Below are 25,841 nucleotides of genomic sequence, written 5' to 3'. Positions count from 1 at the left end.
AATCTGAAGAAGGAGTCCTACCAGGCCTGGCTGGCCTGCGAGACTCCAGAGGCAGCTGACAGGTACCGGCAGTCTAAGCGAGCTGCGGCCCGGACTGTTGCGGAGGCGAAAACTCGGTCCTGGGAGGAGGCCATGGAGAAGGACTATCGGTTGGCCTCGAAGAAATTCTGGCAAACCATCCGGCGACTCAGGAGGGGAAAGCAGTTCTCCCCAGGCACCGTTTTCAGTGCAGGTGGGGAGCTGTTGACTTCGACTGGGGACATTGTCGGGCGGTGGAAGGAGTACTTCGAGGATCTCCTCAATCCCATTGACACGCCTTCTTTTGAAGAAGCGGAGAGTGAGGACTTTGGGGTGGGGCTGTCTATTACCCGGGCTGAAGTCACTGAGGTAGTCAACGAGCTCCTCGGTGGCAAGGCCCCGGGGGTGGATGAAGTCCGCCCTGAGCACCTCAAGTCTCTGGATGCTGTGGGAGTGTCTTGCCTGACACGTCTCTGCAGCATCGCGTGTCGGTCGGGAACCATACCACTGGACTGGCAGACAGGGGTGGTGGTTCCCCTCTTTAAGAAGGGGGACCGGAGGTGTGTTCCAACCATAGGGGAATTACACTCCTCAGCCTCCCTGGGAAAGTCTATGCCAGGGTACTGGAGAGGAGAGTCCGTCCGATAGTCGAACCTCGGATTCAGGAACCACAGTGCGGTTTCCGTCCTGGTCGTGGAACAGTGGACCAGCTCTACACCCTATCTAGGGTGCTGGAGGGATTGTGGGAGTTTGCTCATCCAGTCCATATGTGTTTTGTGGATTTGGAGAAGGCGTTCGACCGCGTCCCCCCGTGGCATCCTGTGGGGGGTGCTCTGGGAGTATGGGGTCCGGGGAGCCTTACTGAGGGCTGTCCGGTCTCTGTATGACCGGAGTAGGAGCTTGGTTCGCATAGCCGGCAGTAAGTCAGACCTGTTCCCTGTCCACGTTGGACTCCGGCAGGGCTGCCCTTTATCACCGGTTCTGTTCACAGTTTTTATGGACAGAATTTCTAGGCGCAGCCAGGGGCCGGAAGGGATCTGGTTTGGGGACCACAGGATTTCCTCTCTGCTTTTTGCAGACAATGTTGTCCTGTTGGCTTCATCGAACCGGGACCTCCAGCGTGCATTGGGGCGGTTTGCGGCCGAGTGTGAAGCGGCTGGGATGAGGGTCAGCACCGCTAAATCTGAGGCCATGGTCCTTGACCGGAGAAAGGTAGTTTGCCATCTCTCGGTGGGTGGGGCGTCCTTGCCCCAGGTGGAGGAGTTTAAATACCTTGGGGTCTTGTTCACGAGTGAGGGAAGATCGGAGCGTGTGATTGACAGGTGGATCGGAGCGGCGTCCGTAGTTATGCGGCCGCTCTATCGGTCCGTCGTGGTGAAGAGAAAGCACTAGCCCCCAGTGCAATGTTTGTGCATTGCTATGCCTACCGACTGAATCTGGTGCTGTCACAGGGGGCGAAATGCTTGCCTGAATGCAGAATTTTTGTTTGCATCACTCTCTAAATTTGCCACATTTTTTTCAAAATCCACAAAGAGGACATCTTTTCTGGAGTCTGCAGGCAGTTCAAGGTTGCTCAGCAACGCTCCTACTCGATGGAATTTCACATCACGGATAGTGAGCACTATGGCAAACAATTATGATGGCCTCCTGCAGACATTTGAGAACATCATTGCACACAATGGATGATGATACACTGGATTGCGCCAACGGCTTTGTGAGGAAACTGGAGGATTTAGAGTTTGTGTTCATGTTGTACAAATATGAACAAATCTTCTCTAAGGCGCCTTTACACTGCATGGTTCAAGTGACCCAATTACGATTTTTTCCTCTCACGTGGCACAGATCGGATATGATTGGTGAACGTGTAAGCAGGACAAAAGCGCATGGATTCCGTTTTTCTCAGATCGGATACAGGCCTCTCTCATATGTGGAAATAAATTGGAAACGAATCGGATACGTGCATTTGCGTGTGCTATGTAAGCAGACAAATCGGATATTCCCCAGTAAATGCGAGTCGTACCTCAGTGACGTCAATTCAGGACACCACCAACTCAGATCACATGACTTATTAAGGTGTTTTTTGTGCGCTGATTTTGCTGTCAGTGTGTTTACCTTTCAGCCTCAGGCTTCAGACCGTAGTTGGAAACCGCTGTTATGTCCCGTCCCGGTCCCGTCCGGTCCCGGTCCCGTCCGGTCCCGGTCGGGACGCAAACGGTAACTAATGAAGCGGGACACCGTTGCTATGGAACAGGCTAGAAGCCGTTTATTTCTTTGTTTTAGCATTGTATAGTGTAAATGCAAAAATCAGATACGGATCACTTTTAAAAGATGATGTAAGCGGGTCGTCAAAAAAATCGGATATAGTCAGAAAATCGGATATGAGCATCAAGACCTGCAGTGTAAAGGCGGCCAAAGACTGACGTGGTCTTTGATATTGTCCACCAGAGGGCGATGGATGTTCTTTACTGCAAGAACAGAATTAAATCTATCTTGCATTTGTCAAAGAGAAGAGGTCAGAGGGGGTTTTCCAAGACGTTTATGCCAAAACAGCAGATCTCACATCAGCTCCACGAGATGAGCCCCTGAGAAAGCGCCGTCTGACCCCATTGCAGGACCCCCAAGTGTGATACAGAAATCTGTATTGTGTCAACCGCATGCAATGATCCAGGTGTTGCATAATGGCAGCTGCGCTCCTCGCTGCCTGCGCCCACTACCCCTCCCCTTTTCCTTCTCTCAGACAGGGGCGCGCGCAATGCAGGGACGCCAATTCGCTGGTTTTAGGCCGTTCCAAAGTCTGCGAAATAATAGATTAATAGAAAACCGATAGTTATTTTTCTTTTCTTCAAGCATGGGGATGCCGCACCCCGTTGAAATTTGCACCCTGGGCACACATTGCCCGAGCCTAAAACCACTACTGATGCCTAACATTCATGTGTGTTTGATGGATTTTGATTAGTCAGTTTATTTATTTAGGACCTATAAAAAGCAGGAACAACCAAATTGCTGTACAAGAACTTAACCATTTATAAAAATAAAAATAAATCCATAAAATGCAATAGAATAAACAAAAACAATAAAACTATAAAAACTATAAAACAATAGCTGGCCCACTAAATCTCATCATTGGAGCCTGAGTAAAAATCTATGTTTTTTAAGTGATTTAACATTATTGAGGGCTCTGTCAGCCCTCACAGAAAGGGGGAGGGCATTTTCAAAGATCAGGAGCTAGAGCTGGCAAACAGCTATTAAACATTTAATTGGTCTGGGTGTGGGGGTGGCTGGGCGCTCCTCCTCCTTCTTTTCACATTCCACCATCCATTTTAGAAGAACATAAACACTCACCTGAGCACAGGTATTAGCTGACCTTTGCACTAACAGTTTGCATGATTGAATGGATGAAAGATTTCACACTAGTTGGTTTAAAGGCACAGGTATGCGTGCGTGAACACTATCTGTTTTGTGTACATGTTGACATGTGGACATCTTTGCAGCTAGCAGGTATGTTGATAACATTTCAGTGTGTGTGTGGACAGGCCCCGCCCTTTTTGTACTACATTTTAACCTTACCGTAATGATTAACAACCAGTAAACCTGTCTACTCTATGCTGCTTCATGGTCTTACCCCCCCCCCCCCTCTCACTATCACCCCCCCCCCTTTCTCTAACATCCCTCTCTTCTTCCCTTCTTTCCTTTTTCGGGCTTGGGGCCCTTGTTGTGGTTCTTCTGGTGCTGGTCCGGATGGCTGACGTGTTTGTGTGCAGATGTACAAGCATGTTTCACTTTTAACATTTGAGGTTGGGAGAACAGAGACTGAATTTTTATTTGGAATTTAATTTGTATTTTTTAACATTCATGCAGTGTCATCAGCCAGTTGAATTCTTTTAAGTGAATTTCCTTGTATTAATATTGTTTCTTTTTTCCCCCCAAACTATATTGAACATAACATTAAATTTCAAAACATAACATCAAGGAATCAAATAGATCATCGGCCGCAACATATTGATATTGTTTAAATCAATAGAAGTGGACTAACTGGATCATCATGTCTAATTCTTCTTTTCACAGGAAACCTGCTTGTAGTTCCTGTAGGAAGCAGAACTGCGTTATGTCTTTGTAAAACATTGAAATATAAACTATTTTCTAAATCCAAAATGTTGGAATGATGTCCAGATAAACCAATGTTCCTGAGAATCAAATACTTTGAAACAAATCTCCATCGTCTTCAATTAATCTTCCATGAATAACTCTCAGACTAATCAAATGTTGTGGATAAACTTGTTTGAAAGAAAATCAGATTGAGTTTCAGAAATAAAATTGTTGAACCAATTTTTCAGTCTGTTGGCTAAAACATGAGTGAATCATTTGTAATCAACATTTAATGAAATTTTTGGTCTCGTTATTGGTCTAGTTGTCAATAAGAGATTTGTCTTTGTTTGGTTTTAGTATTAGCATAATTATTCTTTGATTCATTGTTGTTAAAAGTGTTTTATTCAGCAAACATTTCTTTAAAGCTTCAAATAGAAACTCTCTAAGAACTTTCCAGAAAAACCTGCAGAAGTTTGAAGTCAGACCATCTTGACCAGGAGATTTCCCTTTAGTCTATTTACTGGACAATATGATCAAGTTCTAAAATATTCATGCCTTTATCACACTGTCGTCTGAAATCTAAGTTTATTTGAGGGGTAAAGGCTTTTATAATATAAAAGAGAAACATTATTGACAGAATATAAATGTTGGTAATATTTATAAATGTTTAGGGAAATTTCTTTTAGATGGTGATAACATTACCATCTGCATTGTGGGAAGTTATACCATTTTTTTCTGCCTTGTTTTCCCAAAATTGTTTAAAAATTGAATTAATTATTTTCAGCTCTCTTAAACATCCAAAAAATCTAATGATGACGGATATTATGAAAAAATCAAAAAAGATCCATAACTGCAGTCTTGCAGCCTAGTGGCTCACAGCCACAGTGATTGCTGTCTCCTGCCCTCTGGTGGTAGCTTGATGTACTGCATTCAAGGCAATGGAGATTTCTAATTTAAAGATCCTGATTGTATTTTTTAAAAATTTATAAATCCAGGTAAAGTTAATGTTAATTTTTTTAATTTTAGGATTTTATTTAATAAGCTGAACTCTTTCTTATTTTCTTTTATATTTTACTGATAATTCTCCTTTAGAATTGTGAACTGTTTGCATACCAGATATTGATGTCAAGCCAAACACTAGAACAACACAAACCATAAAGTGGCAGAGGATTTAAAATTGTAAAATTCTGCTGGACAAAATATATCACATGCGGATACAGGAAAGTTTGAACAGCTTACGGGATAAGATTCTCAACAAGAAGCTTGTGCTGGCCTGTTAATGTTTGAATTTCTATCAGTAAAACACAGTGGTGGAAGTGTAATGATGTGGACTGAGTCAATCACAAGCTGTTCTGTGCATCAGAAGATCTTAGAGTCAATGAAAGTCTGTCTTTACAGCCAAAACTTGAAATGGATCATGCTGAAAGAAAAGAAGCCAAACGTCACCAACAAACCTTCAACACACCAACTGAAGTGGTTTTTAGCTCTTAGATGTAGAACATTTACTGTTTCACTCACTGTTTGGATGCAGATTTTGACAGATAGATGATCAAAAAGTGTAAATTATACATTTGTGTGACATGCGGCTCTGGTCCTCCACTGTTGCCCTCTGGCTAAAGGAAATTAAAATGAGGATCAATTAAAAAATAAGACTGACTGAACATTTTTTTTCTTTATTATTTACAGGTTCTCCTGTTCCAGTAATACAACCACAAGAATCTCATCCATATTTTAATAAAATGTTTTCAAATCAAGAAAGATCATGTAGAACTGCTGAAAGACATTTGGACATTTTAGAATAAATTTATAATATTACATTTTCTAACATACTAACGGAATTGATTTATTTCTGTTTATTTCTGTTTTTCATGGCTGTTTACCATGCAAAAGCTTTTATGTTGAAATTGATTTTGAAAACTACAAAATGCTACATGGTTGCTGTTGATGCACGATGTACTACATCAAAGTGGATGAAGAGGATTTTCAAAATAAAAAAAAATTTCCTGATTGTATTTATAAAACAAAAATGAACAAATTCAGGTCAAATGTGTGTTCATCTTTAATTTGATTTAATTGAGTAAATTGAACTAATATCATTGCTGTCCTTTTATAAAATCTTTTCATATTTTGATCATGAAGATGTGAAAATTCAAAAATTCAACAGTTCAATTAAAAAAAGACCTAAAGAGTAAAACTGCTTAAAGAATATACCATTAAAACTTCTTTACAGTTTAAATCGATGTAGCATTATACTTTGATGTAAAGACAATAAAAACATTTTTTAGCCTTTTTAATTCTGACAGAAATGAAATAAATCTAGAAACTTGAATCTATTTGATTCTTCCAAAATGAAGAAGCTTCTTCTGCTCTGTTTCTTCTTCCTGAACCTGAGAAAAACATTAACTGCACAGTTTTTGTCTGAAACGCTCCTGATTTCTGACTCATGAAGGAGATTTAACAGCTGATTCACATTTACTTGAACAGAAACAGCAGAAACTTGTCTTTGAACATTTTAGAGATGCTGCAGTGAAAATCAAATTGAGATACAAAATATTTGAGACACTAAAGAACAAAGAAAACAGAAATGGAACCAACATTTTTTAATTTAAGGTTTCCCTTCTGCAATCCATGTTAATGTTGGGAGTGGAACCCACAAGATATAAACAAATTTAAAAAAATTTAAAATTTAAAGAAATCAGACTTTTAAAATAATATTTTAGGGTTAATGGTTTTATACACAAAAATACAGAGTTTCTGCTAAAAGAAAATCTGATCATTAGATTGATCAGAGTGTGATGAAAGAATTTCAGTTGTTCCAGTTATTTTTTGATGACAAAAGAGTCAAATCATCTCAATCAGTCGGACAGATTTGGAGTTTAGAGGTTTTTGCATCTCCAGATTTTCCAACATTGAAATATGGTAAAAGTTTCTCAGTGAAAGTGTCTTTGTAAGTGTAGATGTGAGTCATGTCTTCAGGGTTGTAGAAGGACACCTCCCCCCTGTCATAGTCCAGCTGGACTCTGATCTTCTGGAGACTCTTAGTCACAGTGACAGTCTGACCAACACCGTTTGTGTATTCTCCATTATGGTGTAATAAACACCAGATTCCATCTTCTGTTGAAGCAGAACATTCTCCTTTCCTGTTAACAGACTCTTCAGTCACACCAATGAGCCAGTCAGGATGATCTCCCACCTCCACCTCCCAGCTGTGTTTCCCTGATCTGAAGCCCTCAGAGCCAAAAACATTTACATAGTTCGTGTTTCTCTCTGGATTGTTAGGAAGCTGCTGAGAAGAAGTTTCTCCAAATCTCACACTGGTCAGATCATCACACAGATAAAGCCAACTACTTGCAGTGTTTGGGTCCAGGAGGACCGGGCTGAAGTGGACCTTCTCCTTCATCTTCTCCCAGACTCTGAAGGACAGGTTGCCCACATGTTTGGCCACATCTATCAGAGCTCCTGAGAGCAGCTGTGGGTCTGACAGCGAGCTCTGGGCTCTGGCTCTGCTCTGAGTGTCTTTCCAACTGCTGAGGAACGCCTCCTTGTCTTTCTGCAGCTCTGCTTCAACAGCACTGATACTTTCTGACAGAGAGGACATCTGCTCCTGGATCCTCTTCATCTCTCCCATCACAGTCTTCCTCTTCTGCTCCTCTTCCTCCCTCAGAGCTGCCAGTCTGGACTCCTCTTCCTCCTTCAGGAACTGCTGGAGCTTGTTGAACTCTGCTCTGATCTGTGTCTCTGTGGACAGCAGCTGCTTCTTGGAGTGTTGAATCATCTGATTGTATGTTTCCTCCACTTCTTTATATTTGATCTTCTTGTCCTGCAGAGACTTTAAGTCAGATTTCAGCTCCTCCTTCAGCTCTCTGACTGCTTCTTCTACAGGAACCACTTTGTGACTCTGGTGCTGAAAAAACTCACAGACAGGACAAAAAGCTCTCTGCTCGTCTTTACAGAACAGTTTGGATTCTCCTGGATGTTTCCTGCAGACCTCCATGAACTTCTGCTCTCCTGTTTTTGTCTCTGATGATTCAGATTTCTGTCTTCCAGCAAACGAGTCAGCAAGTTCCTTCAGGCCAAAGTTCACAGCAGGATGATCTTCAAGTGGTTTTCTTTTACAGATGGGACAGTTTTTGTTCTGAGTTTGTTCCCAGAACTTTTGCAGGCAGCTCCAACAGAAGTTGTGGTTGCAGCTCAGTTACAGGATCATTGAAAGTCTCTGAACAAACGTGACAGTTCAGGAATTCAAGAAGAGCAGCTCTCTCAGCCATTTCTAACCAAAGTCTTTCAGACTCACCAGCTTCTGTCTTGAAGTTCAGAATGAAAATATTCCACAAATCTTTGTTTTTCCAGCAGAGATTTAAAGACCTTTAGTGGCGTCTGAGTTCAGTTCAGAAAAGTCATTTTACTTTCAGTTTCCTCAGAATTCATTTCCTCATTCTCACCAAAGGTGGAGTCAAGTTTTTTTCGGTTGTTTCAAAGTCCTTAAATCTTTATTTAAACAGCAGTTCATGCAGTTATTTTACATTTTCTTTTACCTCTTCAAAAACTATATATCAAACAACACATTTCTAAATAAAATGAACATTAAGAAAACTATCACAAAAACAAATATGTACAATAACTAATGTGAAGAAAAACTTTTTATCTTTTTTATAATCACTTCTACACATTTAAAGAATTTCTTTGGAGATTTGTGCATGAACTCTTGTGACTTAGCAAAAAATACATATTTTATGTCTTCATAAGTGGTTTGATTTTAAAATGTTTGTTTTTTAATATGAAAATTCACCAACATCTGTAAACCATTGAAAGCTAAATCTGATAAAGTATGAGCAGTTTATAAAAAAAATAGTTTAATCTAGTATAAAATGGAATGGAAATTTAGATGAAAGCCATAAAAATCTCTGAAGAGGTTTTTATCCATAAATACTCTCACGTTTTTTATACTTATTTCACAAAAAGTACAACAGTTTAATTCCTAATCCTTTAAAATCTTGTAATTTTACGTCTTCATCTTTTGCTTTTAGAACAGGAAAAAAATGTTTTAACTGTCTCCTTTACTCTTTGTTCTAATATTTTATGATTGCATTTCCATTTGAGAATATAGGAAGCAGCTCTTTGAGCAACAGAAAACATGTGAAGGTGTTTGTCCATTAATCTCTGAGGAGAGAAGCTGCAGATGAACATTATTTTGGAGTAGATTGTCCGAGTGGCTATTTGTATTAGTGGATGGAAATTGCTTATTGCAGCATTAAATGCTTTCATATTATTTAACTCAAACCTATGTTCATAGTCATAATGACAGAAAACCCACTATTTAGTAAACTTCTCTGTTTACAGGGAGATGTTGGTGTTTCCATGGTAACTGAGGCTTACTTGATTTTTGTCAAACGTTATTTTTTTAGATACGTTTTTATGAACAAACACTTAAAGTAATTTTTAAAAAGCACATCATTTTTAAATGTCCTAAGATGACAGCTTAAACCAGATGTGGGTTGGATTTATGTCATAGAGTTACAGGATACTTTTGATCTTCAAAGCTAAATTTAGATTGAAGAAGGGGGGGGTAAGTACAAGGATTGTGCAGACAAACAATGATACAGCAACAGAGACGGGCGGGATAATACATGGTTTTATGTATAGGTAACATTCAAAAATGTATTCTATATATTAACATGTACTTTTTGACTTTCAGTACGCTCTATATATTGTCATGGGGGCCAAATGTGATTTCAGTGAGGTGTGTGTGAATTGTGATCAGTTTGTGACTTCAAGGTACTTTTGGGTTGTGGCACAAACTGACCTACTGTGTATTTATTTCTTCAAAGAAAAACATGCAGCAAATAAGAAGATGGAGTCTCCTTCTGATAACCAGCTTTCCAATACCGCATTATGCTGCCACTGGAAGCAGCATAAAGCAGTGAAACTGGAAATATGAAACTAAAACCAAAAAAAGGGTTCAAAAGATATTGCCATCCAGAAGTTTTAATGTGTTTAAGAAATCATCCACATTAAAAGATTAAACATTTTTCTAAATGTTTTTGATCTTAAAATGAAAATCAAAGCAGTAAAATTCTTAATTGTACCAAAAACCCCAAATCAGAAAAATGTATCCAGAAAAGTTGCAACTGGACTTTTATTGTGTTTTCAAAATGTTTTTGGAATTTCCAACATTCTTTTTACATCTTAGCAAAGTCAAAACCCTGTCTTAGTGAATCCAGAAATAAGTCTGTCGAAGATAAGAAAATAAAAACACAGAAAAATGAATCCTGTTATGAACTGTTATGGTTTAAAAGTGTTTTTCCTTAATCCCATTTAAAACATTATTTTATTTTTATAATGTAAGGAAAATATTTAATGTCTCTTTTAACTCATAAGGGAACTTAGGACACTATTTATAAAGCTTTGTGACTATAAATCTTACATGTTTACATTATTTTCTGCATTGATAAACTATTTTCACTTCAACTTAAGGTCATCTCTCATTTAGAATGTAACCAAAATTTAATTATTATATTTTTAATCAAGTTGGAAATTTTATCTTTGATAAACTGATCAGAAACATGATCTGATGCGGAATATTTCAGAAATATCAATTATCTGCTTTGAATAAAATCCTTTTTACAGCATTAAAAGAATAGTGCAATAAAAAAAAGAAATTCACAGAAATTCAGACGTCAGTGCTGTTGAACATAGCCCCCCCACAGCAAAAACTACCGTTAACACAAACCCACAGAAACACATCAGGATCAATCTTAGAAAAAGTGTCCAGGTCCCAAATTTGTGCCTATAATACATCACAAAAAATTAAAACCTTTAATCCAATTAAGCTACGATCGTATGCACTTAAAATGTATTTAAATTATGCAATAATTCATTTTTAAGTTTGTCAAAACCCCTAAACCTTTCCATTGGCATAAATTAATTTTCATACTTTAGTTCCTGTTTAAAAAAATACATCAGGTAAAACATTTTTCATCAAGAAAAAATATAGAAATTCTATCATCGACCTGCTTCTGTTTTGGCTTCTGTGACCCCTTAACCCCCCCTTCATAACTCCTGATGGTGGTTTCTGCTGCCATGTTTGTTCAGCCAGGCCTGCAGCAGAGGAAGGTTCCTGTCCATCCAGCGGATGTTGTCCTCGATGGTCTCGTAGCTCTGCTGGATGCACCTCATCTGAGAACCCGCCTCTTCTGTCAGGGAGTCGAAGAAGCTTCGTATCTGAACGCAAGAGCACAGCAATAAACAAAAAACACACCAACACACCAACACAAAAGTATTAGATCTGCCAGGTCCTCTAGCAAAAGTGGCCTGAAATGATCTCTCACCTCGTGAAGCATCTCTCTGGTGGAGTACTGGTTGGTTACTCCGGCTACCAAGTGGGATATAGTGCTGGATCCCAGGTCAAACCTGCAGTTAAACACAGAATAATGTTAATGCATTGAATTTAACTCCAAACTTGACCTCCTCTTTGGAGAAAACAGCAGCACTGAGGTGGTTTTTAGTTCTACTCATGAAAGCCATTTTGCTACTAATCCAGCACATGACATTCAGTTTGGGAACAAAGTTTTGGCATCTGATAGAAAATTATCAGAAAGATCTTAATTTTTTCTGATTTCTTTTATGTTTTAGCAACACATCTTTTAAATATTACTAAATTATTTACAGAGGAGCAAAGTTTTTTTTTTTTTATAGAACTTGATTAAATAAATGCAATGATATGTTTTCCTTCATCAGGAAAAAATAACCTTTTTTATTGTTATCCTTATTTTATCTGACAAAAGAAAATATATGTAAATATATATGTAAATATGTTCAGAAGACCAAAATATGTTGATGTTTCTACAAAATCAATCTACAAATAGTACTACTGGATGATTCAGAATTGTAAAGTAACTGTTGGAAATGTGTCATGTGCTCAGAATAAAGTTTATTTTGTATCATTTGGTTTTAAAGCATTGATGTGGATTAGGGATGGGTATCGTTGGGATTTTATCCGATACTGAACTGGTACTTTGAAAAACAGAGCCGGTGCCTAAACGGTACTCGAATCGGTTCCCCAAAAATTGAAAAAACACATCACCAACTTTTTCCAAAAACATTTAAGTGTGACAAAGCAGCGACACAGGAGCACAGGAGAGCGTTTGAAAGTGTCTCAGATGCTCGATTTCCTTCTTTCTGACAGTCATCTGTTTCCAGTGAGCACGGATTTTAGCACTCATCACCATGACAACGATCTTTTTTCTGAGAATTCTTCAAAGTGCTCTTGTTCAGCAGGACGCTGAATTAGAAAGTTTTGATGTAAGATGTGCGCTCTGCCTTCAGCATTTTGACTGAAGCTCCGCCCACCCTCACGGCCTCACCCATCCTTATATGAGCCCGCCCACAATAACTGGAAAGGTAAAATGGTTGGCTAGAATTGTGCCGCATAACGAAGCACATCAATGAAGCATCGAGATGCCCGTTTTTATACAGTGATGCTTTATTATTGTATTTGCAATATCTCTGCTCCGTTTTGGTACCATCCCTGCTGTTTGAAATGTTCATGTGTGATGAGTTCACTGACTTCTGAATCAGCGTGTGCCAGTGGGTTCTGAGGAAGTCCCACGCCAGTTTAAAGCCATGAGGATTCCTGGCGACAGAGACGATCACATCTGGGAGGTCCTGGGTCTTCATCACCTCCCCGTTGAGGCTCTGCTCCATCATCCTACAGAGGAGGAGAGGTTTAGCTTCAGTCCAGTAACCTTGAAATCCGATGTACTCATTTGCTGAGACTCACCACTGAAGCTTGTCCGTCATCGTTGTTACCGCCATGGCCCACTTCAAGCGGCTCTTCACCGACATCTGCAGAGACGTGCGGTACTTCTCATACAGGAAGTCCCACCCCTCCCGTGTGCGAGCTCCAACCATAAACACGGCCATGGTGATGTCCACAGGGAGGCTAAAGCCACAAGAGTGTCAGTTCAGACTAAAGACGGTATGGTTTTACACACTGCTGTGACCTCTGACCTCATGGTGCCATCAGAATCCCTCCACTGGTTAAAAAGCTGCGTGGCTTTGGTCACACAGGGACTGTAGTTCCTGACGCAGGCGAACAGCAGCAGGTAACTCCTCAACACTCGCTGGGACACCGAGCCAGAGTCGTTCCACTCCTGCTGATCGATCAGCCCCCGGAACAGATCCACGATGAAGCTCTGAAGGAGACGAGCGGACGCAGGTTTACCCCTCAATGTGGGATCCACTGATCTGCACTAGCAGGGACGTCAATCAGTGAAGTTCAACCTTTTTCAATTGTAAGCACGAGATAGACACAACTTTACGATCTGTTAACTAATGATAGATTATTTTTTTTAAATAATTATTTCCTTGTTTAAATTGTTAACTTAATTTATGAAATTTCCTTTCTTTTTTTAAATTTGCACATGTAAAGAAAAAGGCATTGAAGCAGCAACATATGAAAAAATGATTACAAAATGATCTATAGAAAAGAACAGATAGAAAAACTGATGGTAAATTTAGATCAGTGTTTTTCAACCTTTTTTGAGCCACGGCACACTTTAACCTTGACAAAAATCCCGCGGCACACCAGCATCCAAAAATTAAAAAAAAAAAGGAGAAACTCATTGTCTGTATTGATCTACAGTCCCTCTGCAATCTCACGTGCATTTTTGTGATAATTGTGGCAGAAAAAGCTGAAAGTTGCAGCTGTTTTTTCTAAAAGACACAATAAAGGTTAAGTTAAATATTCAAAAACTGTTTGATGTGTGTTCATTGTGGTTTCAAGACGTTTAACACGAAGACTCATTGTGCGCTGAGATGCGGTCACTTTAACCCAATGCATCATGGGAGATGTTTATGTTTTGCTGTCAATTATAATTTTCACAGTTTATAATTACTTGTTCACATTATGATGATAAATAACTCACATTGCAAAATTTGAACACAAATTCCTGAAGATTGTAAATCCTAGAGTGAACATTTATATTTTCATCTATTTCCTTCTGCTCTTCAATTCTCCTCAAACCTTTAAAGTACAGAGTTTTGTTTATGCTCCCGTTGTGACACGCCACAAACCTTCATCTGGTTCTCCAGCTCAGGCATGTCTCGCTTCTCCATCAGTTTGTAGAGAGGTACAAGTTCCCCAAAGCCCTGCCAGACCGCCATGATCTCCGTCTCTCTGGACAGGTAAAGGGACAGCTCCAGGGCCGTGTCCAGCCTCACCTTCTCTACACTGCACATAACAAGTGACCAGACTCAGTGATGAACTGTGACTCCGCCCAGAGGAGATGAAACAGGAAGTGTGTTCCTGCAGGAGACGGACCTGACCAGCTGGAAGACGTTGTGGATCAGGCTGGCCCGGTCGTTGCCACTCAGGGCTGTGTGGTTGTGATGCAGCAGGGAGATGATGGAGTTCCAGCCCCCACCGCCATAGTGGACCATGTAGTAGCCGCTCATGTTGACGTTGAACTTCACCCAGTCCACCTCCTCTGGCAGGTACAGGACGTCTGAAAGGGAAGAGACATAGGGTGAGGGGGGGAGCTCACATATCTAGTCGTGTTTGGGAGGAAGAGTCTGCAAACATTCACCAGATTTTGTTTTCAGAAGGAAACGGTGGACGGAGCAGGAGGTGCTGGTCATGTAGGTCAACGGGATCTGCCACAAGAACCTGCCGACACACAGATTGATCAAACCTACTAGGAAATAAAATAATTTTTACTCTGTCACTCTTGGTTTATACAAACACACTAGAAATCTGATTTTTTTTAAGATAATCTCTGATATGGTGCCTCCCCGATTCTATCAAACCGACCACAGAAAGATCACACTCATTGTCAATTCTCTACGAAGCAAAGCTCTCCAGTGGGCCCAAGCCTTTCTCTCTGCCAACCCCATCTCTCACCTGTCCTATGAGCGATTCCTCGGCGAATTCCGCCTGATATTCGATCAACCTCGTAAACAGGAAGAGGCGACCCGGCGGCTGCTTGCCCTCAAACAGAAGCTGGCTGGCTGGATCTGGCCCTCAAAGGTGTTTTTTACCAGTCCTTGAATGAACAAATTAAAGACCACCTTTGTTCTCAACCGGAAGCACGATCCTTTGAGGAGTTAGTTTCCGCCGCTCTCAGGTCAGACGTTAGGATACGTGAACGCCAAAAAGAATGGAATCATCCGCCTCCACGTCATCCGACTAAGTCAGTCCACGCTCCACCGATCGATCCAGGCCCGTATGCTGAATGTCCTGTCCCCTCCAAGACTATGGATGAACCCATGCAGATCGGTCACTCAAGGCTGTCAGAAGAGGAGCGGCGCAAAAGACGCGAAGCTGGAGCCTGTTTCTACTGTGGGGCTAAAGGCCATTTAGTCTCGGGGTGCCCAGTACGTTTAAACTCCCAAGCCCCTCGCTAGACGACAGGCCGCGAAGGGAGTTATCTGCCACAGATTCTGGTAAAGAATTTATGTATTTACCTGTCAAGTTATGCCTCGACCTCCAAGTTCATGATCTTAGGGCCCTCGTAGATTCTGGGGCGGAACAGAGTCTTATTGACTTTCATGTAGTTAACCACTTGTCTATCCCCACAGAGCCCCTAGAAAACCCCATTGAAGCTTCTGGTCTCGGGGGACAACACCTGTCTCGTATCACCACCGTACCAAGCCCATTCTACTCGTCACGTCAGGTAACCATAGGGAATCAGTTCAGTTTTACATCACCCAGTCCGTGCATACTCCCATAGTGTTAGGGTTCTCCTGGCTTAAGTTACACAATCCCCAATTTAACTGGGCTCAAGGATCTGTCACTCAATGGAGTTCGTACTGCCTCGCTAACTGTTTACTGTCCGCGGTTCCTCGTGTGTGTGTCCCATTGATACCGAGAGTCCCGTCTCGGTAGATCTTGCTTCCATTCCATCATGTTACCACGACTTAAAAGCGGTTTTCAGTAAAACGAAGGCTAGCGCCCTTCCCCCGCATAGACCTTACGATTGCGCTATTACCCTCCTTCCTGGTGCTCCTTTACCTAAGGGGCGGCTATTCAACCTGTCGGGCCCCGAAAGAAACGCCATGGAACAATACATCCAGGAAGCGCTTTCGCTAGGGCACATACGACCCTCCTCCTCCCCTGTGGGGGCTGGATTTTTCTTGTGGAGAAAAAAGATAAGACACTCAGGCCTTGTATCGATTACCGCGAACTTAATCAGATCACAGTCAAAGATAAATACTCCCTGCCACTAATCACATCCGTTTTTGACTCCGTTCAAAAAGCTCGAATCTTCACTAAATTAGACCTCCGCAATGCATACCATTTGGTTCGCATCAAAGAAGGCGACGAATGGAAGACTGCATTCAAAACCCCCTTAGGCCACTATGAATATTTGGTCATGCCTTTTGGCCTCACCAACGCCCCTGCAGTCTTCCAGAGGTTAGTTAACGACATACTCCGTGATTTCCTTAATCGGTTCGTCTTCGTATACCTAGATGACATTCTCATCTACTCACAGGATCAGGCCCAACATGATCACCACGTATGTCTCGTGCTGGAGAGATTATTGGAAAACCAGCTTTATGTAAAATAAATGAAATGCGAGTTTCATGTTTCAACCGTTCAGTTTCTCGGCTATATCATTGAGGCCGGTTGCATCCGACCTGATCCTGCTAAGTTAGAAGCCGTCACCAACTGGGCTCCTCCAGACACTCGGAAAAAACTTCAACAGTTTTTAGGCTTCGCCAATTTTTACAGGCGCTTTATCCGTAATTACAGCAGCATAGCTTCTCCCCTCACGCGCCTTACTTCTACTTCTCACCCCTTTGTCTGGTCCACTGAAGCCCAACAAGCCTTTGACAAATTGAAAGAACTGTTCGTGTCCGCACCCATCCTTATCCAACCGGACCCATCTCGCCAATTCATCGTCGAGGTCGACGCTTCTGATACCGGTGTGGGGGCCGTCCTCTCCCAAAAGGAAGACTCAACAGGCAAAATGAAACCTTGTGCCTTTTTCTCCTGCAAATTATCACCGGCAGAACAGAATTACGATGTCGGCAACCAGGAACTACTTGCCATCAAGCTAGCTTTGGAGGAGTGGCGTCACTGGTTGGAGGGAGCAGAACAGCCATTCATCGTCTGGACCGATCACAAGAACCGGGCCTATCTCCGCTCAGCCAAACGGATCAACTCCAGGCAAGCTCGTTGGTGTCTCTTTTTTGACCGCTTTAATTTTGTAATCACCTACAGACCCGGATCCCGAAATGTCAAGCCTGACGCCCTGTCCCGAAAGTACAGCCCATCAGAACGCGCCCCAGCCACTATCCTTCCCTCCACCTGCGTCATCGGAGCCCTCACGTGGGACGTCGAAAACAAGGTACTCCAAGCCCTGAGAGACAATAATAACCACCCTCCTGTCCCCAGGGGTACCTTGTTCGTCCCTGCTGATCTCCGGTCCGAGGTCATCACCTGGGGGCATACTTCCCGCTTGGCTTGCCATGGGGGGGTTCACCGGACTCTGAACCTTATCCGCAAAAGGTTCCATTGGCCTGCCATGGAAAAGGACGTGCGGGAGTATGTCGCTGCCTGCTCCACGTGCGCCCGATCAAAACCGACATCCTCAGCTCCGGCAGGTCTGCTTCATCCTCTCCCCACTCCCAATCGACCCTGGTCCCATCTTGCCATGGATTTCGTCACCGGTCTCCCCCCGTCACACGGTAACACTACTGTCCTCACTGTTATTGATCGTTTTTCGAAAATGGCTCACTTCATCCCCCTTCCTCAACTCCCCACGGCCACAAAAACTGCTGATCTGATGGTCAAACACGTTTTTCGCCACCATGGCATCCCTATGGACATTGTCTCCGACCTTGGCCCCCAATTCACGTCACAAGTGTGGAAGGCTTTCTGCTCGGCCTTGGGGGCCACGGTCAGTCTCTCGTCCGGTTATCATCCCCAGTCAAATGGCCAAGCGGAGAGAGCGAACCAGGAGCTGGAGGCAGCTCTCCGCTGTCTGGCGGCACAGAATGAAAAGGACTGGTCCACCTTCCTGGTATGGATAGAGTACGCCCATAACACTCATCCTTCATCTGCCACCGGGATCTCTCCTTTTGAGGCCGCTCTAGGGTACTCGCCACCTCTGTTTCCATCCCAGGAGTTGGATCTGGCAGTGCATTCCGTCCACCATCACCTCCAGCGTTGTCAACGCGTCTGGACTCAGACGAAGGCCGCTCTCCTCCGCACCAAGGAGAGCAACTGCCGGATCGCCAACCGTCGCAGGGTGGTGGGACCTGACTATCAACCTGGTCAGAGGGTTTGGCTCTCCACTCGCAATATCCCCATTCAGGCATCCTCCAAGAAACTGGCTCCCCGATTCATCGGTCCTTACGTCATAGACAAACTCATCAACCCTACCTGTGTCCGTCTTCGTTTGCCCAAAGCCCTGAAGGTCCACCCGTCGTTTCACATCTCCCAGATCAAGCCAGTCCAGGACAGTCCTCTGTGCCCGCCGTCCACTTCCCCACCGCCCGCCCGGGTCATCGACGGCGCTCCGGCCTATGACGTCAGCCGGATTTTGGATGTCCGTCGGAGGGGTCGTGGATTCCAGTTCCTGGTCGACTGGGTGGGCTACGGTCCGAAGGAGCACTCACGGATTCCCCGCTCGTTTATTTTGGACCCCTCTCTCATTGAGGATTTCTACCGTGCCCACCCTGATCGCCGCCCTTGACCGCCTGGAGGCGGTCGTTGAGGGGGGGGTACTGATATGGTGTCTCTGTCGGACTCCTCCCCCTCTCCTCTCCGCTTGGCTGCTGATTCTCAACACCTGCGACCACTTACCTCATCACCTCATCCGCCTTCATAAGTGCATAGTTGGTCTTCAAGTCAAGCTATTGTTCGTTTGCTACGTCAAGTCTATGACTAAATCTGTCTCTCTCTACTCACCTTCAGGAATCCAGTACCACGAGTGGTCGCCTGAATCAGCTTCCAGCCGGTCTCGCCAATCTGTCCTCTCCTGCGGTCCCACCACGAGCCTCTGCCACCTCAAGTATCCCAACCTTCGCCAGCATCTGCCTACGGAGAAATCCACCAGTGACGCCGCTAACCTCTGTCTCCAGTTTGGAACCGACATCCAGTCCTGCTCACGCTCTGCTTTCTGCTCCTCGTATTAAATCTCTTACCTGCCACGCTCGCCTCCCGCTGTGTTTCTTCTGGGTTCCAGCATCTGGGTTCGAAAAGTGTTCTGTAGCCATGACAATCTCGTATCCAACACGAAGCTTCTTGGCTTGACCATAGTCTCCGGAGACGGTGAGGCCCTAAAATAAATAAATACTCCTTGGCCAACAAAGTTTATTTTCCTCCCAAAAAAACCTGATTCTGAGGCCCCCAAAATCATCCCAGGTCAATGCCATAAATGAAGTGGTCGATGAAAAATACCCAGACCTACCCACAATTCACACAAACAAACCGGGAAAAAAAATCCTGCAGGTGAACAGATGCACTGTGTCACCGCCAAAACAATGGTTGAGAAATCCTACTGCGGTACTTTGGAATGTGGACAAATTTACATGAAATTGAAAAGAAATCTGATCGTTTACAGCCTCACAGTGTTTCAGTCCATTTACTGATGTTTTTCTGAACGTCTCTTCCAATCTTGTTCAAATTTCCAGTTCAGAGCTCCTGCCGAGGTTACAGATCTGCACTTGAGGTTCCTCACGTCTGCTCTCCTTCATTTTAGCTCCAGCAGAAATGATTGACAGATGGCCTTTTTTCACTCATGCTGTGAGGATTTCCGTGACAATTTTTGATTTTCTTTTCATTTTTAATCATTTAAAGAAAAAACGGTCACATGCAGGGAAAATATTAGCTATGTGGGCCAGAATGTTTCTACTTTTATAGCTGCTGTTGTTCTGGCTTTAAGAAATGAATAAAGGAAAAGGGATTTATTTAGAAGTGACTTATGGGTTTATTACCCTTCAGTGAGGGAGGGGTTGTCCGTCCTCAGGAAGCGCTCCTGACTCAGCCTGACCTCCCGCCCTTTGACCTCCACGGTGACCAGCGGGAAGCCCTCCTGCAGCATCCAGGTGTCCATGATGGCCCTGACATCCAGCTCATCCCCCGAGTACCACTTCTGCCGATCAGTCCACATCCCTTAAGCTCAAAATGCATCAAATGCGCTCAGAAGCTTCACATTGTAACTTTAAATCAGATTTAATGAATACGGTGAAAGCTAAAAAATAGTTAACATTGATAATCAACAAAGCGAGCCAGTTTAGCTCGTGCTGGTTTGCGGCGCCTTCCGTCCGTGAAACCAGGGTTCGACTCCGGGCTGCTCCCTGTTCCCTTCTCTACCTCTGTACCGGTTCCAAGCCTGGTTTGAGAAGGTTGCGTCAGGAAGGGCATCCGGCGTAAAAACATTGCCAAGTTTACCTAGCGACTTGTTCGCTGTGGCGACCCCTGATGGGAGAAGCCAAAAGTGGAAGATAATCAACGAAGCCACATGAGGACAGAGTGTTTTTTTCCATCTGATATTCTTGCTAAAAGCGTTTGGAGCAAAACTCTTTGTGCTTCATTCGGCCTTCGTCCAAATCATCTGAGCTGCAGATCTGAAAACAAAAAGCACAGGATTTGAGAAAAAAAAGTAAATTAAACAAACTGAGAACATGCAGCAAAGTCTTAAACAGCAGAACAAAGATTGTACAGTGTTTAACAACCAGTATGCCATGAAAAAGCATCAGGTGGACCATGGGAAATTATTCCATTTTACTAATTAGTGTAGAAAACATTTACCACTGCCAGGTTATCAACTCTGAGTTTATCCAAACATCATACTCAGTAGTTAAAATATTAAATTTCATAACAGATTTTTCTTTGAGTTTTTTTTATGCTTTTTTGTTTAGATAACAATGCATGCAATTAATATAAACTAGAGTTTTTTTATTTCTTCTTTTATAGATAGCTTTGTGAATGTTATCAGTGAAGAAGTGCACCCATGCTCAAAAAGATTTAAAAAAAAAACTACATACTACAACCAAGAACAGCACTAACCTGCAGAAATAGAGTAGCATCTCTTAGTACACCTATTCGATTAACAAAAAAAGCTGCTGTCATTTTTACAAAAAAAAAAAAAACACATAAAAAGGATCAGAATAATTTTTTTAATTTTTCATCATTTATTCACTGACAAAGGACATCTCCTTTTAAAGTTTGAAAGAAAACCAAAAGGGTTTTATCAACAAAATAAATGTGAAAATTTACAGTAAAGTCTGCAGATGGAAAATAACAGAGAAATATTTATTTTTAATTTTTTTTATCTTTAAACTATGAAAATCTCTTATTCCTAATAAGCAACCTGCAGTCATCTGCTGGTAAAAAGCATAAACATTTTTTTTTATCTATTATAAAAGCAGAGGAAAAACACTGAACAGAGCTGTTACTACATGGTTAAACATGATCTGCTGCTTTACATCCATGTAGTTTTCAACCAAAGACCCACTCTGATGAAAATAGTGTTTGGTGTTTTTAACGTGTTTTTGTTGGATTTTTCTGACGACTGAGGACATACATCAGAAAATTTGCTATAAAACTCACTTTCTGACTATTTCTTTATTCAAATTGTGTGTGTTAAAAAATGAAGCACAGAAGGAGCAGAAATGCAAATCCTTAAGATTATCTGATGAGAAAAAGTCCAGCAACTGAGCCAAAAAAGAAGGGAAATGTTTTTAAGAAATGACTAGCATCTAGTGACTACGTAATGACAGATTAGCTAAATCCCCTTCACGACATTGGTGTTAAAGCCATCAGGAAAAGACGTGTTGGTGTACCTTAGGCATGTTGGAAATGGCAATGTGGCGTGGCTCTCTAATAATCCGGATGGTGAAGTTGGCTTTGAAGGCGGGCTCATCAAAACAGGGAAAGGCCCCACGAGCAAAGGTCGCCTCAAACTGTGTTGATGCCATGACCCTGTGAGAAGTAAAGCATAAAATACTATAGTTTTCTTTTTTCTTTCACACAATAACTCCAGTTTTTGCTCTAAATGACACTGTTTTGGCCCAAATCTGGGACCTACCGGACCTCCCCGGTGCTGGTGCGGTAGCTGCTCTTGTAGAACCCATGGTAGCTGTCAGACAGGTTTGCAGCAAACTCCAGCTGGACCTCATACTTCCTACCTTTGGTCAGCACCACGTCAGACATCAAGGCGAGCTGATGAAAGCGAGGATACTCCAGAACCTGGAGGACCCTCGTGCCCGCTGGCGCGAGCAACAGCGCGCTTGATATGTACATTTTCTTTGCATGGAGAACCACAACGCTGGTGTCTTCGTGCACGTCCAGGTCTATGCGAACGACGCCGGTGAAGTCCAGGGTGGTGAGGTTGGGGTGGAGGCTCAGGTCATAGTGGAGTGGGGAGATGGTTTTGGGGAGTCTCATGCGGGCCCAGGTTAACGGCTGGCCATTTGTGGTTAGTGGGATCTCCTTGGGTTGGTCTGGACTTGGTATTTGAGCTCCATGAGATGAAGGGATCAGAGCAAAGAGTAGGAGCAGGAGAGTTCCTGAGAATCAAATCTAAACATGAAACAAATCTAAAAATAAAATAACTCCATTGTCTTCAATTAATCTTCCATAATCTAATAAATCTCAGACTAAACAAATGTTATTGTGGATTAACTGGTTTGGAAGGAAACCAGATTGAGTTTCACTTATTACAACTGACTGTTGAACCACTTTTTCAGTCTGTTAGCTAAAACGTGAGTGAATCATTTATAATCAACATTTAATAAAGTTATTGGTCTCAAGTTGTTAATAAGAGATTTGTCTTTGTTTGGTTTTGGTATTAATATTATCATTCTTTTTCATTGTTTTCAAAATTGTTTTATTCAGCAAACATTTCTTTAAAGCTTCAAATAGGAACTCTCTAAGAACTTTCCAGAAAAACCTGCAGAAGTTTGAAGTCAGACCATCCTGACCAGGAGATTTCCCTTTAACATGATCAAGTTCTAAAATATTCATGTCTTTATCACTTTCTCTTCTGAAATCTAAATGAATTTGAGGGATGAAGGCTTTTATAATATTAAAGAAAAACTTTATTTAAAGAACATAAATGTTGGTAATATTTACAAATGTTTAGTCAAATTTCTTTTAGATTGGTGATAAAATTATCATCTGCAATGTGGGAAGTTATACAATTTTTTCTGCCTTGTTTTCCCAAAATTGCTTAAAAAAAGAATAAATTATTTTCGGCTCTCTTAAACATCCAAAAAATCTAATGATGACGGTTATTTTGAAAAAATCGAAAAAGATCCATAACTGCAGTTTTGCAGCCTATGTGGCTCACAGCTATAGTCACAGGATTGCTGTCTACTGCCCTCTGGTGGTAGCTCGATGTACTGAATTCAAGAGGATAGAGATTTCTAATTTAAAGTTCCAGATTGTATTTATTAAAAATTATTAAATCCAGGTAAAGTTAATGTTATTTTTTTATGGGATTTTATTTAATAAGCTAAACTCTTTCTTAGTTTCTCACATATTTTACTGATAATTCCCCATAAGGTGGAAGCATTTGCATCCCAGAGAATGCTGCTAAGACAAACACAGAAGGTTGAACACTAGAACAACACAAGCTGAAAAGTGGCAGAGGATTAAACATTATAAAATTATGCTGGCAAAATATATCACATCCAGATGCAGGAAACTTCAACCAGCTTTCAGTATAAGATTCTTAACAAGAAGCTTGTGCTGGCCTGTTAATGTTTGAATTTCTATCAGTAAAACACAGTGGTGGAAGTGTAATGATGTGGACTGAGTCAATCACAAGCTGTTCTGTGCATCAGAAGTTAGTCTTGACAGCCACAACTTGAAATGGATCATGCTGAAAGAAAAGAAGCCAAACGTCACCAACAAACCTTCAACACACCAACTGAAGTGGTTTTTAGCTCTTAGATGTAGAACATTTACTCTTTTACTCACTGTTTGGGTGTTTTGGTGCAGATATTGACAGATAGATGATCAAAAAGTCTAAATTATACATTTGTGTGACCTGAGGATCTGGCCCTCCATTGTGGCCCTCTGGCTAAAGGAAAATAAAATGAGAATTTATTTAACAAAAAAAGAAGAGTGACTAAACATTGTCTTTTTTATTTACATGTTGTACTGTTCCAGTAATGCAAAGAATCTCATCCAGATTTTGATAAAGTTTTTTCAAATCAAGAAAAGATCATGTAGAACTGCTGGGCAAGACCCTTAACGCTGCTGCCTCCCGAGCGCGGCTCATCTGCAGCTCCCCACTCCCCCAGGGGATGGGTCAAATGCGGGAAACAAATTTCGCACACCTAGGTGTGTGACAAATAATGGAACTTGAAATTGAACAACATTGGGGCATTTAAAAAAATGTGATATTACATTTTCTAACCTACAAACAGAATTGATTCATTTCTGTTTATTTTCTTTTTCATGGCTGTTAACCATGAAAAAGGTTTTATGTTGAAATTTATTTAGAAAACTAAAAAATGCTCCATGAATGCTGTCTTCTGCCCTCTGGTGGCAGCACGATGTACTACATCAGAGTGGATGAAGAGGATTTTCATATTAGTTTTTCTCCTTTGGTTTGGCTCATTTCTTGAAACAGAAATTACATTCTCAAAATTCTAAGGTCATTTGGCAAAACAGTCTTACAGTTTAGCACAACACAATAGCTCACTTGCAAAATCTAATATATCTCTCAAAACTGTTCACTCATGCTTCAAAACTAAATTCCTTTCCCATGTGAAGAGTGAGTGCCACCAAAATGGCAAAGATCCTACTCAATGGCTTTGGTTCATTTCTTGATCAGACCGGACATTCTCAGCACTCTTGGTGCTTTTGCCAAAGTAATATGGATGGTTCGGCACAACACCATGGTTCACCTGCAAAAGCCATTTCTCTCCCAAAACAATTCACTCATGTGTCAAAACTAAATTTTCTTCTCATTTAAACAGTCAGTGCCCCCAAAATCCTTCATCCCTTTGGCATTGTGTAAGCACTGCAAGTCAAAATGATTAGATGTTTTGTCACTATAGCAGAGGCAAGGCAAGTTTATTTGTAAAGCACAATTCATACACAAAGTAATTCAAGGTGCTTCACAAAACAGAAAAATGCATTAAAATCACAATGCATGATAGAAATAATCAACGTAAAATTTAGTTTAAAAGAAAAGAAAAAATTTGAAAATTGATTTAAAAATAAAGGAAGGAAAGGAAAGAAAAGTGCAGATAGGACTTTTCAGTCATATACACGGCTAAACAGAAATGTTTTAAGTCTAGATTTGAACATGAACACAGAAGAGGCCTGTCTTACGACTTCAGGGAGGCTGTTCCATAATATACTTTATAATTTAAACACAAACCAAAAACTATGACAATGATGTGCAGCCTACAGTGCTGTAAATAATCAGAATCAGAATTAATTTATTGTCATATGCACAGCTTTACACCGACATACGAAATTAGTTCCAGTACAACCTGAACAAGATCAGACATACAACAGATACACATATACAGTTCAGAGTTGGCTGAGGCTGCAGCAATAAAGGTGCTGCCTTACTAGGATGGGTGTAGATGGGTTACCAATGGGGAGGGTCTGGGTCATTGGTGACAGAAAAAAAGTCATACCTCAACACTGTTGTTACAATGTGTAGATACAAGAAAAAAACTACACCGTCTAAACACAGAAGCACATATTCACACGACACACAGTACACGAGGGAGGTAGTTAGGGGGGGGGCCCTCAGCGATAC

At 41.8% G+C, this 25,841-nt stretch overlaps 1 protein-coding gene and 1 pseudogene across 1 annotated transcript; both read right to left on the bottom strand.

Moving 5' to 3' along the window:
- Positions 1-5,783: 5,783 nt before the first annotated feature.
- On the bottom strand, positions 5,784-8,522 carry LOC101169267 (annotated as a pseudogene).
- A 1,551-nt stretch (positions 8,523-10,073) lies between these two features.
- On the bottom strand, positions 10,074-24,985 carry LOC110014072 (endoplasmic reticulum aminopeptidase 1-like). Its single transcript, XM_023958344.1, has 12 exons — positions 24,973-24,985; positions 22,143-22,623; positions 21,898-22,036; positions 20,047-20,204; positions 14,691-14,770; positions 14,426-14,609; positions 14,179-14,335; positions 13,114-13,298; positions 12,884-13,045; positions 12,671-12,811; positions 11,433-11,514; positions 10,074-11,325 (listed from the first exon to the last, which is right to left on the bottom strand). Exons 1-12 carry the CDS (start codon positions 24,983-24,985, stop codon positions 11,155-11,157), a joined length of 1,953 nt encoding a protein of 650 aa, XP_023814112.1. The 3' UTR covers positions 10,074-11,154.
- Between the last annotated feature and the right edge of the window lie 856 nt (positions 24,986-25,841).

Source organism: Oryzias latipes, chromosome 9 (genome assembly GCF_002234675.1).
Source record: "Oryzias latipes chromosome 9, ASM223467v1".
NCBI classification, from domain to species: Eukaryota; Metazoa; Chordata; class Actinopteri; order Beloniformes; family Adrianichthyidae; genus Oryzias; species Oryzias latipes.
Note: the sequence above shows the minus strand (reverse complement) of the source record. Positions and strands in the feature narration are given on the sequence as shown.

Excerpts from the sequence above, each read along its gene's own strand:
- LOC110014072 (XM_023958344.1), bottom strand. Across the intron at positions 22,037-22,142 it reads ACCAGCACCGGGGAGGTCCG|GGTCATGGCATCAACACAGT; the intron begins GTAGGTCCCAGA and ends TACTTCTCACAG. Across the intron at positions 12,812-12,883 it reads ATGACGGACAAGCTTCAGTG|GATGATGGAGCAGAGCCTCA; the intron begins GTGAGTCTCAGC and ends CCTCCTCTGTAG.